General features: G+C 41.3%; 1 protein-coding gene across 4 annotated transcripts in view; it reads right to left on the bottom strand.

Moving 5' to 3' along the window:
* The window catches only part of AMBRA1 (autophagy and beclin 1 regulator 1), a 163,103-nt gene that overhangs the window by 31,137 nt on the left and 111,413 nt on the right, over positions 1 to 20,553 (bottom strand). For all 4 annotated transcript variants that reach the window (XM_081939000.1, XM_081939001.1, XM_081939002.1 and 1 more), the window contains one exon: positions 293 to 432. In XM_081939000.1, coding sequence (XP_081795126.1) covers positions 293 to 432 — 140 coding nt within the window. The remainder of the gene's footprint in view (positions 1 to 292; positions 433 to 20,553) is intronic.

The following is a 20,553-nucleotide window of genomic DNA, read 5'->3' as shown; positions in this document are numbered from 1 at the left end:
ACCTCTAGAATTCAGGTCAATCTCTGAAATGAGGCTCTTCCCTTTCCTTACAACAATGACACAGATTTGCAAGCAAAGTTATTCAGATTTTCCTCTTTTTACAATCCCCAAATACACCTCAAGCCCATTTAACTGTAGTGATAGTTTAGGTTAAAAAACCCAATAAAATTTCATCATAAAAAAGATTTAAATTTAATTCCAAATAAACTACTGAAAATGAACAAATGGTTAGAAAGTTTCTAGTAAAATCAAAGTTTATTATAATCTTCAAGTTTTAAATCATGCCACTTACTCTGGTCGGCAAATCACCAGATCCCCTTTATTAGTGCCATAAGCTAATCCTAAACCCGGCTCAGGTAACCAGCGAGCAGAATTTATGCTGACGTGTCTCCTTTGATCGGCAGGCATTGGGTACAAGACATTGAACACTCTCTAAAACAAGAGAAACAAAATAGAATAACAATGATTCAAACATGCAAAAGTAAGTTTGGAAGAAGATCACATCCTGCAAATAAAATAAGTAATATGAAACAAAGTGAAAAATTTAGTATCAATCATCCTCAACATTAAAAAACTTGAAAGCATTATTTTCAGCAAAACAACTCCAAGTATTAACAAGTCTTGGGACTGGGATGGAGATCAGAATTTTATTAAGCCTCTCAACGAACATGAGCAAATATCACAGACACAAAGATTCATACATTATATATAAAAAAATAGGTGCTTCAGTTCTCTATTGCAGAAAAACACAAAACTGGTATGTATCAAAGTTGAAACATCAGAGAATGTTGTAAACCAGAATTTTAAAAGAGAGAATGGAGTGGGGAGAAGGAATCAAGCTTACTAAATATTTATGTTTAAGTCATGTGATTTCTTTATTTATTGACTCTTACTTCTTTATCCTCTGATCATTTAAGGATATGAGGATATTTTTTTGATGCATGTATGTGTGCGCGCACACATTATTATCAGACCAATCAATCTATGGCAAGGGGAAAATCTCTTCCTTCAAGGTTATGAACTGTAACTGTAATCTATCAGTCCAGAGCAGTTTGGTAGATAAGGTCTTTGCAGTCTAGGACTGAGATGATTGGCTAGTTACTCAACTAGTTTCTATATCTAGAACCTAGCCCTTCTGAGTCCTGGTCCAGCATCTTACTCACTACATCAAAATGGCTCTAGTGTGCTTGTGTATAGGTGTGAGTATTAAAAAAATAGTGAATAATGATAGCTACTGAGAAGTTAATAGTGACATATGAATAAACTTTCACATCAATAAAAGGAATGTTAGTGGAATACATAATGACTTTGCCCACTTTTAAAAAACATACAAATAACTGTTTGGGGGCATTTTATCTTCTCCAAAGGTAGGGGCATTTGGAGAACTTCAGTGTAATTTGAGACTGTCAACTCTTTGGTGTTATCATTAATACCAACATGATTTCAGCATACCTGTCCTATTCTCTTGACTGTGTAACAAAGAATCCAATATACACTGATTGTATCTGTTGCCATGGAGATTATGGTATGCACTCCAGTTTTAATGGGGCTATGATAACAAGAAGCCTTTTATAAGAGCAAAGTAGCGTTTATTCAGAAAAATAAGTACTGTTTTAAGATGTAAGAGGCGGGGGGAAGAATACACTAAGGGATCATAAGCAAACTTGCTTTATGAATAAACAATTTCTCTTAGGCAAATGCTTCTGGCTAAGATATGTGGCTGGAAATGACTACTTGAATCTAGCAATTGCTTTACCACACTTACTGTTCATTTACATTGGGAAATTGTAATACATCTGCATCTATCAAAAGAACTCAACTTTTTCACAAACATCAATTAATTGTCTATGAGAGCATAGCTCCATATGGCCTAAATCATCCATGCCAGAGATGCTTAATATTGTGAATTATAGGAAGGAGGATGGTTCTCACCACCATAGTGGCCAAACCTCCCTGCAGGATTAGGGGGAAATCTCCACTCTACTGCACTGTTTTGAGGAGATAATTTATCCTCCTATTCCTAATCTTTCCAGAAATAAACAAAAACAAATCCAAAATTAATTTCCTCTGATATATCTATCATTATCAGATAAATAGAAACAAAACTATAACCTCTCTTTTTTAATATACTTGATGTGAGAATAAAGATGGCACAAGTACATTTTAAAAAGATTTTTAAAAAGCAGCTTTATTGGAATAAAATATAGAACAACTGTTCAATGATTGGGTGTATTTGTTTAATTCCCATTATACAAATACTCCAAGTAGGATTAAGGAAAAAGGGCTGATTTAGGATGTATTTATCCATACTTACACCACAGATAACATTTCCTCTCTTATTCTATAGCAAATTTTCTGTCACATGTCACATCACGCAATGATATCCTAATTTCATCTCCTTGTCAAATTACCTTGTCAGATCAACAGTAATTGCAACATAAACTGTCTTCTTGGTAGAGCTGACTTGTTCCTCACAAGAACACTGCTGTAGGACACAGAGATTACTCTTGTGCAAAGTGCTCCTGAGTATTTTGCCTACCTTGCTATGATGAGATTAACCATAATGCCTTCCTATTGACTTCCTAAAACCAAAATGACTTTCACTCCTTTTTTCCCAGGATCTGCTCTTACGCCTTTGTTTATTTTTCTTCCAAATCTATGAATTTGTTGTCGGAAATCTAAGCCCTCAAATATTGCTTTCTATATTCAATCTTTTTAGGTAGTAAGTGCACACCTTGGGACTTGTGTTACTTAACTGGCTATTAACTTGAACCTTTTCTTTAGCCTTTAAGCCACCTAAGATACTATTGGCCTGTCGGAGACAAATAATAGCCTTAACTTTTCCATACAGTTCTGAAAAGTTTATTAGATACAACAGACAGACAAACAGTCTGTTGGTCCTGAGGGGAAAGGAGACAATCAGACTGCTGCCTTTTCCCTGGTATATTACAGGGCTCTCTACTCTCTTCATTTCTTTTAACACCTACATAAAAGAGAGATCATCCCAATATGCTGATAATACCCAGTTATACATCTCATTCTGGGATATAACACACCCTGCAGCAGAAGTGTTGATCCAGTAATTGGAAACAAAGGATCTGGATGGGGAAGAACAGGCTCCCTGCAAGAAAGAATGGCTGTGGGTTTCTGGATCTAATGATTCCAGGCCAATATTATTATTATTTTAACTCTAACAAAGTCATGCTCTCCCATTCAGAGATGGGTTGCCATTTTAAATTCATCAAAGACTTATAGCTCCTACTTGACTAGCAGGTGGCAGCTGTGGCAAGAAGTTTTTATAGTGCATAGCTGTATCTAATGTGTTAATTATGGCCATTCCTGGATAACAGGAGTCCCTGTTTGCAGTTTCTCATATCTTAGTCACTTCACACTTTGATTACCGTAATGCACTCTACATGGGACTGTTCTTGAAGAGCCTTCAGAAACTACAACTACAAAATGCAACAGCCTGAGCAATGATGGGTATAGCAATATCCCAATATACTGGATTAACTCTGTTGCTTTGGTATCTGCACTGGTTACTGATTGGCTTACAAATAAGCCATGGTGCTGGTTGCCACTTTAAGGTCTTACATGGCTCTGAATCAAGTTATTGAGAGACCTACATTCATCTGCCCATCTGATCAGATCAAATATTGTCAACTCCTTTCAGGTCTTGTCTTTATTAAATTGCCACTTATACTTTGGAATTCCTTCCCCTGAGCTACTCTTTTTCTCCCTGGTTTCAGTAAAGCAGTCAAAACTTGGTTTGTCCATCTGGCACAGGAAATGGTATCCTGTGACTCAAAGTGAAGCACATGACCTTGTATTTTCTAATTTATAAACGTTGATGTTAATCTTTGTTTATATTGCAGGGCTTTTATGATGTTGCAGCCCCATCAGACAAGAAAGACAAGTAAGACATAACATTAGTGCACAAAGACTTTATTTCCTGCCATATATAACTCTAACAGTATCCACACAAATTGTCATTTTATACTACATCTGAAAAATCCTTCTTGCCTTTTGGTTGATAAAGACAAGTTAGCTATAGCAGAGTAATTGGCCATTGATGTTTCCTCAGTCAAATACTTTAGGCTCCAATCATTCAAATTTGTCCATTACTTGTGGATTCATTGTTGCTTGGATCTCTACATATTTGGAATAAAAGCACATTTCACCTGCTTGTATATCAAAGTAGCCAAAACTGCCCATGTAAAGAGATATCTGAAAAAGTTCTAATTTTAATTTTTGCTCTGGTAATATATCAGTAACCAGAAATTACAGGAATAGTTAACTTCCTTTCAATACTTGATTGACATTACTATTTCCTACTTTCAACTTATTCTGAAACACGACAACAATATAAAGACACAGTTCTTAGGTCCCTTTGAAGCTAGAGATAACAGCCTCCCTCCTTTAATTTTCCCCCCTCATAATCTCTACATATTCAATAGTTTCACATACAAACAGAAAAATTAACCCACAGCAATCTTATTTTATATCTTTGCTGTATTTCAGCTTATAAATGTATAAACTTAAGTCAATTCTCATCAGAGCTGATTCCCAAGCAAAATAGCAGTCAAACTAGCTCTCCGTATTGTTGCTCTAAACCAGAATAAATAACTGAAAATAAGCAAATATCAATTCAGTGCACAAAAGTTAAAACAAACTCTTCTTGATATTGGTATTAATGAGAAGATAAAGCCATTGTCAGAAACCTGAAAGAATTCCACATCAGATCCTATAGAGTTGAAGGAGGATTATAGATAATAAAGCAACAGGAAAAGCAAAATAAAACCTAGCAATTGGAGGGGGTCTACAAGGATAGTAATGTAATAAAAAGAAGAGGATACAAAGGGAAAGAAGTTGGAAATGGAACAACTACAATGTTTCTTATATGTGCTATAAGATGTTAAAATTAGTGTTTTATCCACAGGTTTGATACTATGATATTATTTTTCACTGAGAATTCTTTAAAAAAAACCTTGATAGGATTAAAATGATCAACAATATGCAATATTAAGTTGGCTGTCTTTTTTATTGTAAGAAATTGAAACTGAATATGAACAAAAAACATTTTGTAAGACGATGGGGCTGGCCATTCAAAAAAGCTTTCCCATTCAGTTCTGATGTACAGAACATTTTAAATTAGTTGAAGAAATATAAATGGAGTAACTGTTTCTTGATTTTTCCTGGAGCTATACATCCTTTTGATTTCACAATTTGCCAGTTCCTAAGCTGCAAAACACCCTTCAGATCTGTTGACCTACAACTTCCATAATCTCTAACCAATGTAGATAATGGTTGTATTCTCTGGAACCAATAACATTACTGTCCAATAATCTGAAATTTAGAGAAAATTGTTGTAATGTGTCACCAAGCTAAACAGGAAGGCTAACGAACCAAGATTCTAGGTTTTTCAAAATAAGCAGGAATCCCAGTGAGAGTTACATTGTGTTAACTCTCAAAAAAGCAGTTATTAATTTTTTTCTACCAGCTGATAGTTGACAGTCACTTAAAAGCATTTCTACATAATTATCTGGTCTGCTCCTGAGAAGGGATATATGATCATTCTTATTAGAGCACTTAGCCAGATTACTTAATGTGAGATTCAATAGTTGGCAGATAAGCAATGAATGACAATTTACAAATCAACCACTCAGAAATGACAATACTTTAGCTGCTTTCTCAGTCTACCTTTAGAATGTACTTAAGCAGCTTTTAACATTGTCATGGATATATTGTTTCAATTGATGGTTTGGGTTAAATAATGCACATTTCCTATTTGATTTGCTTGACCTTACTGAAAGATTAATTCAGGTTCAAAGTCCATCTCATTTAAAAAAATTAAAATAGAGAAATCCCTCTCTTTCAAAAAGGGTTCTTGGAAGTCATATAAACCCTCATATATGGGGACACAACATAATATAGTTCCTGTATCTGTGTCTTCTCTGGGGCTTTCAGGGAAGGTAGACTGTATACACTACTTCTCTTAACACTTTCAAATATACCTTCCTATAACTGCTGAATGCCAAGCCTTGGATAACTCCTAAAGCACTGTATCGAGTCATCTATACAGCAATTAATTAAATTCCTAGAGGATGATTTGAGCTCCATATAATAACATCTAGCTATCCTAAGTCAGCCCATCAAGGTAGACCAGATAAGAAACAATACTATATGAGTACTTTTATTAGAATAGCTATTGTAACAGAACTTACACATCCGAACGTTGTTTCCCTTACTCTCATCTTATGTTTATGTGAATTGGGTAAGGGTATCCTTTGAGACTTTTCTCAAGTTATTTTCTTGGCCTGGGCTCAAGCCCCTCTTATCTGACTATTGACTTGATAGCAGCTCTTCCTCCAATCCTGCAAGACCATTCCTTATTTCCTCCACACCGTATCTGAAATCTCAATTAGGATGAAACAGCCATGTGATGCTTCCTAGTAGTCAATGTAGCTCATTCAAAACAAGCTTTCAAAGTTAATAATTAATTTCTACATATCAGTCTAGCTATAACTTCATTTGCTGCATTTCTCTGGATGCTCCATACCAGGCTTGGGCTTCAGATTTTGCCAATCCTGATCTGAATTAAGAGGATGACTCTACTGAGGTGGGGCTCTTGAAAGCTGCATCTGAATCCTAGAATTGGAATGACTTATTGAAGATACATGGATATTAATTACAAGACAGTACAGAATAGAAAAATCCTAATTAAGATCTGTTTGAAAACTGAGCAATATAATGAAGAAGAGCCCAGTCTTGATAACTGATTCCACTGCTGAACTTAGCTGTAAGGAAATATTTTTGCCAGTGTTTATTGATATTATCTTTGTCTTAACATTTAACGTTATCCCACCGTTGTTGCTTTCACAATGAGCTCTAAATCTACGATACTTTTGCCTAACAATGTGATGTCATTTTTAAATGTTAATTTCTGATTTTGATTCCAGTTACCATTTCATCCAGTTTTGCCATTCTTCTAATATATTTGGGACACAAGTTACCTAGAAATGGGAACAATATTATATTATCTCACACTATCATAAACAATAGTTTTACAAATTCAGTTCTAAAAGAAGGTGCTCAAAAATTCTCAGATGTTTTGGCAAACATATGGATCTTAATATACTATGTTCTGACATGGTCTACATAATGAAGGGCCTGCTCCATTCAATAATGCAAAAGTAACCCTTTTTATTGTTTTCTTGCTGATTCCATTATGCCTTTTTTGGTAGCTATCCGATCTTGTGATATCTATTTGGCATTTCACTCTCCAAATATAGAATCCTACTTAAACATATGCTGAATTGTTTAGAATCTGCTTTTTTAGTTCACGATAAATGTTAAACTACACCCAGTGTTAGTTTTTCTTGCAATAAAAAATACAGCCTATCATGGCTGCTATTATCACATGTTCATACTTCATCCTCCTTTTCAATTAAGTCCTTCCCTGTTGTATAGCTGATCACCTTCTTTCCTCTTTTTTTCAAGGAAGACAAGAAATTCGAAAAGGATTGTGTTTGGCAGAATCTGTCTTTGAATGATGTTAGGATAATTAAAGTCTGCCATCTGATGCTTCGTTAGTGTTTTAAAAATGGATAGGGTTGAAAACAAAGCGTGCTTCCAAAAATCTGTAATTTCTCCCAAAGCTCATAGTATAAGCCAATTCTGGGGTGGATAGGGATCTATTCAAAGTGGATAATTTTCCCCTAACTGCACCTTTCTGGAAGGGTAAGAAGTAATATATTGAAAAATTATTCTATATTTTTAAAAGAGTTGATACGGGATGGGTTTTTTTCCATGTTGTTGTTTATGAGATCTGAAAGACTGTAGCATTGGTTTAATGTTCAATTTCTTCTGCCGATATCACTGATTGCTTCACATCTACTAATCATCAGTTCTTCTACTGTGCTTTCTGCATCTTTGGAACAGAACATCAAATATTCTTGAATCATTTTTGTTTATACTTTTATTTATTTCCTATCCTCCCCTACACATTCTTCTCATTTTTTGCAAATGTTGCTTAGGATTTTTTTCATGATAAATTCCGTTTTCATGCAAATTTATATATAAAACTGTAACAAAAATGAAATTATTTGCTCCCTCAAACTTGAATCCCCCCCCCCCAAGAATCTCTCTTATTTTCCTTCTGAAGTTGTACAAATTTCTTAAGTAGGACACCTCCATGCTGCATATTGGGTTTTTTAGTTGAACCAGTCCTGAATTAAATCCAATGGTGAATACGGTACCCATCCTTATTCCAAACCCTATGTTCTCTGCAAATTTTCATTTGGGTAGCATGCCTGCAATAGAAATATGCTCAGTTTACAAATACCTTAACTGTAACAGTATGTGAGAGTAATCTCGGGAGCCAAGAGAAAGGAGAGCTCTTCTGCCCAATTAGAAAAGGTTCAGTCCAAATTTCCAAGGACAAGTTTCAATTGGCTCCATACAGTTCCTAGCACAGTATTAAGAGGCAGGCAGGACTGACTAAACTCGAAACTGACACAAGGATTTGCATTATTGCATACTGCTTAAAGTTACAACCTTTTCTGTTTGTTTGTTTTTTTGCAAAACCTATAATATTGGGCTTCTCCAGGGAGGCCTTTTTAATGATGGGCTATGACTGACCAATCATCACACTTAAGAAATGAACCTGAGATTTGGAAACTCAACTGGATCAACCTGCCCTACCCAGGGATTACTTTCTGAGCAGCCGCATCCCCTCCCCCCATTTTTAAGGCCAGGAAGTATTAACACTATATAATTGTCCATAAACTCTGAAAAGTACCAGCCTTAGCATGTTTTAATAATTTTCTTACAGCAATATTTAAAGGCAGATATAGAAAAAAAAATCCCCTATGAGTTAATACTATGCCCTTATGAAAACATATTTATTGAATCCATAGCCCACATCTTAATATCTTTTTTGTCTTTTTTATAAGAATGCAAAGTTCCCTACCTTACAATGCATGCAGGCAATTCTCATTTATTCTATCTACAGTTACTACTATCAGACCAATATGATTTAGTTTCTATGAATGTGGCCAAATTTTGCTATACTTTTTAAAACTAGAGATGCTCTGAATCAGGGGTAGGTTCCAGCAAGCACTACTGCTGGTTCGCTTGTGTGCGCGCATGTGCAGTGCAATTAAAATTGTTCTGTGGATGTGCAGAAGCAAAAAACAAGATGGCGGCATCTATGACGCCGCCCGGAAAACCAGTTCAGGGGCGTGGCAGGCCTAGGTCACTGCCGGTTCCAGCGACCCAGGCTGCCAAACCACTACCAGTTTGGCCAAACTGGTCCGAACTGGTAGGAACCCCACACTGCTCTGAATGCATCCAGAATCCTGCTGTAAACTACAGCTTTATTTTGTTTCATCTGCTGTTAATTTTTTATACTCTGGTTGGTGTCCATAATAAAATAAATACTTATAAGGGTTACACTGAAATTTGTCAATTAAGAAGTTATGTGTGATTTTTAATTTTGAGCTGAAAGAGCATCATTAAAACCAAAATTAAATGTTATTGTGTTCTCATTTGTCAAATTTCTAATTAGCAATGGCAATGAACAGATGAAAGGTTAATGAAGCAGAGTAAAACTTTGGAGGAACACTTGAAAATATAACACATGAAATCTAAAGAAGCCATTTAAGAAGACTCGAATTGACATTTTTACAGGCAAATCAAGCAGAGACCTTGTATTTCATACCACTTTTCCTTAACACATTGTTTAATCATTTAGAAGAGAGAAGGGAAGGAGAACAAAATATTAATGAAAGAAAACAGACTTCTCAAACTTTTAAATAATGGACAATAACAGTCTTGAACAGCTTTGCGGCTTATTGTAAATATTTTTCTGGTTTTGGGAAAGAAAATATATAAAGGATGGGTATAATCTCATCTGACTCAAAATACAGAGAATCATGTGACTTAGTTTTTTTTTAACTCCAGCAAAATCCTATAGTTTCTTATCACGGCCACCTTAAGACACAAACGTAAAAATAGGTGAAAAACAACTATCTGTCTAGACCTAAGTCTTCAAATTGCTGAAATACTAAATAAAAACTTCAGATGGGCTCAGAAATCTACTCCATAATATTTACAGTGCATTCAGAAAGTATTCAGACCCCTATCACGTTTGTTCAATTTTGGTATGCTGCAGCCTGATTCTATAGTTGTTGAATTTCATCTTTTTCTCACTAATCTACACTTAGTACCCCATAATGACTAAGTAAAACCGGAGTTTCAGAAATATCTGTAAATTTATTAAAATGAAAAAAACTAAAATATCACATTGGCATGTATCCAGATCCTTTGCAACACCACTTGAAGTTTAACTCAAGTGCCCTCTATTTCTCTTAATTGTTGCGGACATGTTTCTACACCTTGATTGGAGTCAATCTGTGGTAAATTAAATTGATTGGACATGATTTGAAAAAGCACACAGCTCTCTATAGAAGGCCTCACAGCTGACAATGCATGCTGTAGCAGAGCAAAAGCCATGCGGTCTAAGGAGCTGCCTGCAGAGCTCACAGACAGGGTTATTGCAAGGCACAGATCTGGAGAAAGCTATAATAAAATTTCGGCTGCACTGAAGGTTCCTAAGAACACAGTGGCCTTCGTAATTCTCAATTGAAAGAAGTTTGGCGCAACAAGGACTTTTCCAAGAGCAGGTCGCCCGGTCAAACTGAGCAATCAGGGAAGAAGGGCCTTAGTAAGAGAGGTGACCAAGAACCCAATGGTCACTCTGATTGAGCTCCAGAGAACCTGTGAGGAAATAGGGCAGAGTTCCTGAAGGACAACCATCACTGCAGTCCTCCACTGATCTGGGCTTTATGGCAGAGTGGCTAGATGGAAGCCATTCCTTAGTGCAAAACATGAAAGCCAGCCTGGAGTTTATAAAAAGGCACCTGAAGGACTCTCTGATTGTGAGGAACAAGATTCTATGGTCTGATGAAACCAAAACTGAACTGTCTGACCTCAATTCTAAACGTTATGTCTGGAAGAAACTAGGCACCACTAATTACCTGCCCAATACCATCTCAACAGTGAAGCATGGTGGTAGCAGCATCATGCTGTGGGGGTGTTTTTCAGGAAAAGGGACTGGGAGACTGGTCAGGGTTAAAGGAAAGCTGAATGGTACACGGGTATCCTCAATGAAAACCTGTTTCACAGTGCTCAGGACCTCAGATTGGGCCAAAGGTTCACTTTCCAACATGACAATGATCCTAAGCACGCAGCTAAGATGACACAGGAATGACTTAGGGACAACTCTGGGAGTGTCCCAGCCAGAGCCTTGACTTGAACTCTATTGACCATCTCTGGAGGGATCTGAAAATGGCTATCCAGCAACAGATACCATTCAAACTGTCTGAGTTTGAGAGGATTTGCAAGGAAGAATGGCAGAAAATCCCCCAATCCAGGCATGTCACATCATACCCAAAAACCTAAGGCTGCAATTGCTGCCAAAGGTGCTTCAACAAGGTACTGAGTGAAGGGTCTAGTGCCAATGTGCTATTTTAGGTTTTTTCTTTTAATAAATTTACAGACATTTCTAAAGTTTTGCTTTCACTTTGTCATTATGGGGTACTGAGCGTAGATTAATGAGAAAAAAATGAATTTTAACAAGTGTAGAAACAGGTTGCAGCATAACAAAATTGACAAAAGTGAAAGGGGTCTGAATACTTTCTGAATGCACTGTGTAATAGGGAAGCTAGAACAGTTAGAGACTGGATTGGGATAGAAGAGACCTAGGTTCAAGCCACTGGATCATAATACAATAACAGAGTTGGAAGGGACCTTGGAGGTCTTCTAGTCCAACCCCCTGCCTAGGCAGGAAACTATACCGTTCCAGACAAATGGCTATCCAACATCTTCTTAAAGACTTCCAGTGTTGGGGCATTCACAACTTCTGGAGGCAGCCTGTTCCACCGATTAATTGTTCTAACCGTCAGGAAATTTCTTCTCAGTTCTAAGTTGCTTCTCTCCTTGATTAGTTTCCACCCATTGCTTCTTGTTCTACCCTCAGGTGCCTTGAGAATAGTTTGACTCCCTCTTCTTTGTGGCAACCCCTGAGATATTGGAACACTGCTATCATGTCTCCCCTAGTCCTTCTTTCTAGACATACTAGACACACCCAGTTCCTGCAACCGTTCTTCATATGTTTTAGTCTCCACTCCCCTAATCATCTTTGTTGCTCTTCTCTGCACTCTTTCTAGAGTCTCCACATCTTTTCTACATCGTGGTGACCAAAACTGAGTGCAGTATTCCAAGTGTGGCCTTACCAAGGCATTATGAAGTGGTATTAACACTTCACGTGATCTTGATTCTATCCCTCTGTTGATGCAGCCTAGAACTGTGTTGGCTTTTTTGGCAGCTGCTGCACACTGCTGGAGCCTGGGGAGGGCAAAAAATGGTTTTAAAAAAGGGTGAACTCAGCTGGCCAGTGTGCGCATGCACGCTGGCCACCTGACAAGGCAGCCCCTCATGTGCCCTGACAAATGGCTCCGCGTGCCACCTGTGGCATGCGTGCTATAGGTTTGCCATCACTGACATACTGTTCCTGTGCATTTTGTTTTTGTTGCCTAAATGTAGAACCTTACTTTTTTCACCATTGAATTTCATTTTATTAGATAGTGTCCAATGTTCAAGTTTGTCAAGAACCTTCTGTATCTTAAGCCTATCTTCTGGAATGTTGGTTATTCCTGCCAGCTTGGTGTCATCTGCAAATTTGATGAGTTCCCCATTTATTCCCACATCCAAATCATTGATGAAGATGTTGAAAAGTACTGGGCCTAAAACAGAGCCTTGGGGTACTCCATTGCATACTTCTCTCCATGTAGGTGCAGTTCCATTGAGGACTACATGTTGAATGCGGTTGGTCAGCCAGTTACAAATCCATCTGGTGGTGATGCTGTCCAACCCACATTCTTCTACTTTAACTAGTAATAGATTATGGTCTTCCTTATCAAATGCCTTACTTAAGTCCAAGTAAATTATATCGACGGCATTCCTCTGGTCCATTAATTTTATCACTTTGTCAAAGAATGCAATAAGATTAGTCTGTCATGATCTGTCATAATGTTCAGTGGATAACTCTGGATCAGATTTTTTTTCTCAGGCAGCTATCTCACAAGACTGCAACTATGACAAAATAATAAAGGTGTCCCTTTCTGAACTATGTTGAGTTTTTAAAAGGAAGACAAGAATATAAATGCAATGAACGATGAAACGAACAAGTAAAAATGATGTTTCGGACTTAGTTTGATATGAAAAATATATAATCTCATCAAAGCTATGTAAGATTTGACATCAAGGTGCATAAACTATTAAATGAATAAAGTTCCACTCAGTTATATTGTTCAGTAAGTCTTTAAGACAGGGTCCTCAAACCATGGGCCGGGGGCTGAATATGGCCCACCAAAGCCATTAATCTGGCTCACGAGGGACAACAAGGCTGCCCCATCCACATCGCCTCACCTACCTACCAGCCCCCACCCACCTGGAGGCCAAGGAGGCCAAAAATGGGCCTGTTTCTGGCCTCCCCAGCCTTCAGAGCGAGGGAGGGAGGGAGAAAGAGAGAGACACACCCCCTCCAAGGTAGCTGCATCCCTTCACTAACCTGCTTTCCACCCCTAGGAGCATAACAAATCAAGGTTTAATTTGTGTGTATTATTTAATGGACTGCTAAATTGGCCATGCCCACCTGGTCACATGACCACCTAGCCACACCACCCAGTGACATGACCACCTCGCAGCCACACCCACCCAGTGACATGACCATCTAGCCACACCCACCCAGTCACATGATCACCTAGCCACACCTGCCCAGCCTGGCCCCCCAACAGTCTGCGGGACCATGAATTGGCCTCCTGTTTAAAAAGTTTGCGAAGTCCTGCTTTAAGAGAATGAAAAGGGCAATATAACTCTCACATATACTTGTCAATTGATAGAAGCTTGGAATCTAGGAAATAAATTAATTGTTTGCATGTGCAAAATGATCAGAGCTCCATTCATCATGAAACAAGCTAATAATAAAAGGGCTAAGAAGGAAGTTTAAGCTAAATATTTTAGGTTAAGGTTTTAAACTATAATGGTAAAATATTCCTGTCCAGCCCTAAAATTATAAAATTCATATCATTTTATTAGAAAATACATCAAATCATGAATAATCATATCTGCCAAACTGTATCTAGATTTCATTTCTAATAAAACATAATTAATTGAATGCTGGAATATTACATCTAGCATTAAAGAATAATCACCAACCAGAGTTCCTTGGCCGGCTGCTCCAAATGTTAAATCATGAAACAAACAGCTCCAAGGTACTAATTTCTTTTCATTTCCAACAGTTTACAGTCTAATAATAGAACAAACAATGAAATCTAGGAGAGTTTACCAGAACAGAAGATATTGACCACTGGCTTACCTGAACGGTCGTTCTCTGGGCGCTGCAGGAGAGTCCAAGCATGGGTTAAATTCAGTGTATCTGCCCTAGGACTGAGTAGATTTTTCTTTAACCATGCCTCCCTTTGCCTCATTGAGGTCAGTTTAAAAACGAAGGTCTTATCCGTTGCAGGACGCCTGTCTGATACTCTTGTTCGAAATAAAGAGTCCTGGACACCTTGTAGGCCCTGGGTGGGTTTGGACTCTCCCGCAGCATCCAGAGAACGACCGCTCAGGTAAGCCAACGGTCATTCTCCTGTGAACTGCTTGGAGAGTCCAAGCATGGGACATACCCAAGCTATTGTGTCCCAGGGAGGGAAGAGTTTGTGTCCAGGATATCTGCAGTCGAGGCTACGCGCTGCAAAACATGTCTGCCAAAGTAGGCTTCAGCGGAGGCAAAGGTGTCAATTTTGTAATTCCTGATGAATGCTGTGGGGGACACCCACGTAGCTGCTCTGCAAATGTCAATGATGGACACTTGGGTTGCCCATGGTGCTGTAGTGGCAGCACTCGACCCAGGTTGAAAAGAAACAAAGAACGACTTGGAGCGTCTGAATTCCTTGGTCCTTTTAACATATATACTTACGGCTCACCGAACGTCTAGCTTATGCCAAGAGCACTCCCTAGGGTGCTTAGGTCTAGGGCAAAAGTATCACCTCCTGGGCCCTCTGGAAGTGAGTGTTCACTTTTGGTATAAAGGTGGGATCAAGTCACAGAATGACCCGATCGTTGTGAATCATACACAGTTCCTCCCTGAGTGAGAGAGCCGCAAGCTCTGACACCCTCCTAATGGAAGATATTGCCACTAGGTAGGCAGTCTTGAGAGTCAAATGACGGCGACTGGCAGTTCGAATGGGTTTGAAAGGTGCGTTTGCCAAGGCTCGCAAAACATATGGCAAATTCCAGGAAGGATATCTGTGTATAGTCTGAGGACATATGTTGGATGCCCCCTTCAGAAAACTCTTGACCTGAACATGTTGACTCAGGGACTGAGAAGAGTGTCTCGCCAGGATGGTGGACAAGGCTGTGATCTGGCGACGGAGAGTGTTGGGCACCAGACCTTTGTCCAAACCATCCTGAAGGAAGTCCAGAAGTTGAGGTATGGATGCTGACATGTCTTCTATACTATGCTCCTAGCACCAGGCCGAGAAGGCGACCCAGGTTGCGTCACATATGCGTGTCGTGGATGGTCTTCTGGACGCCTGAATGGTCTGTATGACTTTGTCAGAGAGATTTTGCTTCCTCAGGAGCTCCCCTCAAGTGCCAGATGGCCAACTGGAGCCACTGAAGATCCGGGGATCCGGTGATTGACAGTTCCCTGGCTGAGTGAGATTTGCTCCTGAGGAATTCTCCCTGGTTTCCGGAGGGAGAGACTGACCAGATCGGCATACCAGGAGCTCCTGGGCAAATGCAGGGCCACCAGGATGATCTCTGCTTCCTCCGCGAGAAGCTTGGTGATTACCTGCGGAATGAGTGGGGGGGGGCGGGAACACGTAGAGTAGTCCTGAGGGCCACTTGCACCTCAGCGCATCTGTCCCCTCTGCCAGGGCAAGTGGTAACATGAAAAGAACCTTGATAGTTATGTGTTTTTTAAATTTAATTTTATGGGATATTTGTTGGGGTTTTAAATTATTTACTCAGCTGTACAGTTCTTTATACCTTTTTATCCTCCTTCGTATCTATTTATCTATTTAATAATTTTAATTGTTTATATGTTGTATTTCTGATATGGACTGTACACCGCCCCGAGTCCCTTTCGGGAGAGGGGGCGGTCTATAAGCGCTCAGTAAATAAATAAAATAAATAAAATGTGTTGACCTGAGTGGCGAATAGGTTGATTTGTGGTTGGCTGAACCTACAAACTATCTGCTGAAAGAGAGCTGGATGTAGATGCCACTCGGAGTTGTCGATCGTCTGTCGGCTCAGCCAGTCTGCCCTTATGTTGCTTGTCCCGGATATGTGATCCGCTCTGATTGATGCTAGGTGACATTCCGCTCACCTTCCCAGACTCTCCGCTTCTGTCATGAGCCTCCTGGAGTGGATGCCGCCCTGCCAGTTTATGTGGGCCTTTGTCGCTATGTTGTCTTTGAGTAACAGTACATGGCGATCCACAATCTGTGTCGAAAATCATCGTAGGGTAAGACTGGCCGCTCTCAGCTCCAGCCAATTTATGCTTTGAGCTCCCTCCCTCTGTGACCATCTGCCCTGTGTCAGCTGTCCCTGGCAATGTGCCCCTCATCCGTAGAGGCTAGCATCTGATGTGACCACGACTCTTTCGGGTTCTTTGAACTGGCACCCTTTCTCGACTGCTGTCGACTGCCACCATCTGAGGGAATGAAGCATGTTCTGAGGACGACGAACCCATCTGGGAGAATTGCTGTCTTTTGACCGCTGCATCGGCAGGACAAAACACTGTAGTTCCCTGGCATGAAGCCGCGCCCAGGGAACTATCTTCAGACAAGAAATCATGATGCCGAGAAGCTGTGAGAGTTTGACAATCAGCACTGACCTGGCCTGCCGGCACAAACGAATTCTGTTCCTGAGGTTGCGCACACAGTCTGGAGAGAGGAACATCTGGAAAGATATCCAGTCTACGATGGTGTCGAGGTGTTGAATTTGTGTGGTTGGCTTGAGATGACTTTTCTTTTGGTTTCCCCAAAAGCCGTGTCGTTGTAGAGTTCGTATGGTGACCTGTGCGTCTCTCAGGGCCTGGTGGTGACTCGAAGACTGGATGATGATGTCGTCCAGGTAGCATTCCAGATGTATCGGATGTACGCAGAGATGAGCTGCTACTGCTGCCAGAAGCTTTGTGAAGGTCCTGGGAGCGGACAAAAGGCCGAAGGGACGTGCCCTGTACTGGTAATGCCTCCCGCCATATTGGAATCGCAGGATCCTTCTGTGCGACACATGGATGGGCACGTGCAAGTAAGCTTCTTTTAAGTCTATGGAGGTTAGGTCTCCCTGCCTTATGCAGCCCAGGATGGACTGGAGCGACTGCATCTTGAAGCGCTCTACGGCTCTTATTTGCAGAAGGTGACGAATCTCTGCCTGCATGAGGGACCTTTTGAGGGATTCCTGGCGAGTGAGCAGCGGATGAATGTCTGTTGGGGAAATGTGAGAAAATCTAGAACTAGACCTCTCCTGATGGTATTGAGGATCCATGCGTCTGTGGTAATTTCCTCCCGTCGGCATAAAGCTGTAGCCGGCTGCCTATTGGAGCCGCCGCAAAACGGCTTCCGAAAGGAGCCCTGTTGCTGCCGACCGTGGGACCCAAAAGAATTCCTGTCCTGATTCCTGTAGCTAGGTTGGGAGTAGGATCTCTGGTATGAATAGGAGGAAGAAGCCTGTGCATTGTCTTGAGCACAAAATGGCTGCTTCCTGAAAGAGCTGGATCCCTTACGCTCATTCTTTTTGTGCCTGGATGGAAGAACTTTTCATTTGTCCTTCGTCTCTATCAATAGTTTGTCAAATGAGTCTCCAAAGAGTTGCCCTCCCTGGAGCTGAAGTCATCTTCCATTTGGCCTTCATATCTGCCTGCCAGTGACAGAGCCACAGCAGACAGCGTGAAGTCACATTGGAAGCCAGCCCTCAAGAGGCAAACAATGCTGCATTCAAAGACGCATCTGCAGAATATTCCACCACAGTTTTGATTTTGTTAAACAGCATGGCGTCACCGAGACCCCTCCGAGGGAGGTTTAGATTTCAACTGGCATAACCAGAGAAGGAACGCCCACATGAAGAAGGACAAACAAAAAGTGGATGCCTTGATGGCCCAGGTGGCTGCCTGGTGCGTCTTATGGCAGGCTCTTTCCGCCGTTTGGTCCTCTGCCTTGAGACCGTCCAAGAGATCTGCTGGCAGGGCCGAATTGGAAGTTAATGAGACCACCGGGGCATCCACCTCTGGTAACTTCAACATATCCTCCATCCCAGCTTCCAGAGAATACAAGTTTTTGTCTCCCCCAATGTACCAGGCTGCGCCCACTGGGCTGGACAACATCCATGAACAAGTCAGGGACTGGAATCAGCTCCTGAGCCGAAGCATTCTCCTTGAAGAGTCCCTCCTTGGGGTCCTGGGAAATGGAAGGTACAGCCGTACCTTTGGAATTAGTTGGGCCTAGTTCAGTGGAAGCTTCGGCCTTGTGCAGGATGGCTGTAATAGAGACGGCTTGAAGAGACCCGTGAAGGCAGGCTTATCGGGAGGCAAATCCTCATGCTCCAATAATTTAAAGTCGTCTATGGCCTCCTCTTCCCAGGCAGATGACTCCATCGTACCGGAGGTGCCGGGAGAGACTGGGGCACAATCCCTGGCCTCAACTGAGTGAGAACGGCTCTTGGGAGGCCTACTACCACTGGATTCGTTTTGGCGAATCCCCTCGGTAATGCCCTGGGATATATCGCCTGGCCAATGACCTCCCTCATCTCAGCTGACAAGGCTGGACCCTTGTCCTCAGCAGACCTAGCCCGTGATGAACTCCGGCGACCCTTGTGTCTGGGAGGGACCGAGGTATCCTCCTCAGGGAGGAGACACTGAAAGGGCTCCAATTCCTCTCTCAGGGAAGAACTGGGTGAGTCTGAATAACCAAAGAAGGACTCAGGTGAGCCTTCCTGAGACTCCCTGTCACTCAAGGATGGGGACCGATCCCTTTGATGAGATGGATCTTCCCCTTCCCCAGATCTGGCAGAAGAGGAGCCTGCTAAAGCTGTTTGGCGCTCAGGTGATCTGTCCCAGCTCTGGGACCTATCGCATGTGCCCACTAAGGTCTCATGGCACCTAGCCGCCTGTTTCTTGGAGCACTTGCTCCCTGAGGAACCGTGGGACTTCTTTCCCTCAGTGCCCTTCCCCCCTTTCCCCCCTTTGAGTGGAGGATCTGGCCTACTGTGCTTCGAAGAGGGCCCAGCCAATTCCTCTCATGCCTCCAAACCTCTGCCTGCCATCCCTGCTGGTGATGATAACAGATGCAGGTAACCACAAGACGAATGGCAATGTAGAGGTGAAGCTGCAGTATTGGAATGGCACCAGACGCGAGCCAGCAGAGTCTGCAGATCCGCTTGTGCTCTGGAGGATGGCCTGGTGGCCAAAACACTCCAATGCCACCCTCCAGGAGTTAATGGAAAGTTGCTATAGTGGAGGAAGGTCATGCCGGCGCCCCGGACAGAACCAAGCACTCCCCGGCAGCAATCGGTGACTGAGGAGTTCAGGCGCGAAGCTTCAGCAGGTTTCGAGGCTTTCCAGCAAAAATGCAAGACAAAAGTCACTTAAAATGGCCGCTGGCATCTTCCCGCCACAATAAATGGTCCTCCGATGGTTGCCGGCACCTCACTTTGCAGCCAGGGAAAAACGTGCGAAAAATGTCTCCCAAAATGGCCGCCGCACTTCCCAGGGGAAGGGAAACGCCGCCGCGCTCAAACGGAGCTCGAAAGAACCTCCGGAGCTTCACAATCAATCTGACGGCCAAAAAGCAGCAAGGAGCCTCCTGCCGCCTCTGCACTTACCGGCAGCCACCAGACAAGCGATTCCAAACTTGCCGACCACTGCGTGCGACCGGCAGCAATTCAACTTGCCTTTTAAACAGCTGAGGAGACTGTCGGGGGTTATATCTCTTATCTATATCTCTTATCACTGACTTAACCTAACTAAAAACTACAGAAATAATGTAAACTACTGTGAGTTGTCAGGAGAGTCCCAGTCTATCTGCACAGAACTGAGGAGCTCCCCAAATTTAGTTCTGACGGGCAGATGGAATTTTTAAACTGACCTCAATGAGGCAAAGGGAGGCGTGGTTAAAGAAAAATCTATTCAGTCCTAGGGCAGATAGACTGAATTTAACCAATGCTTGGACTCTCCAAGCAGCGCACAGGAGAATGGTATGTTCTCAGCAGTACTAAATTTATGGTGGGAACAACTGCTGTCAAAGTAAATGAAAACTTCAGGAGATTATGGTAAGTAGAAAGGGCATGGTTTTTTAATTTTATCGGTCTTGTAGTTATAATTCTAGAATGTTTTCCAAAGTATCCAGCTACTAGTCAGATTCCTCTTTACCCTCTTCATCTATACACCACTAAAATCCTGTGCCAGATACCGTATTTTTCGGAGTA

This window comes from Natrix helvetica, assembly GCF_964273705.1.
Source record: "Natrix helvetica genome assembly, chromosome: 1".
NCBI lineage: Eukaryota > Metazoa > Chordata > Lepidosauria > Squamata > Natricidae > Natrix > Natrix helvetica.
Note: the sequence above shows the minus strand (reverse complement) of the source record. Positions and strands in the feature narration are given on the sequence as shown.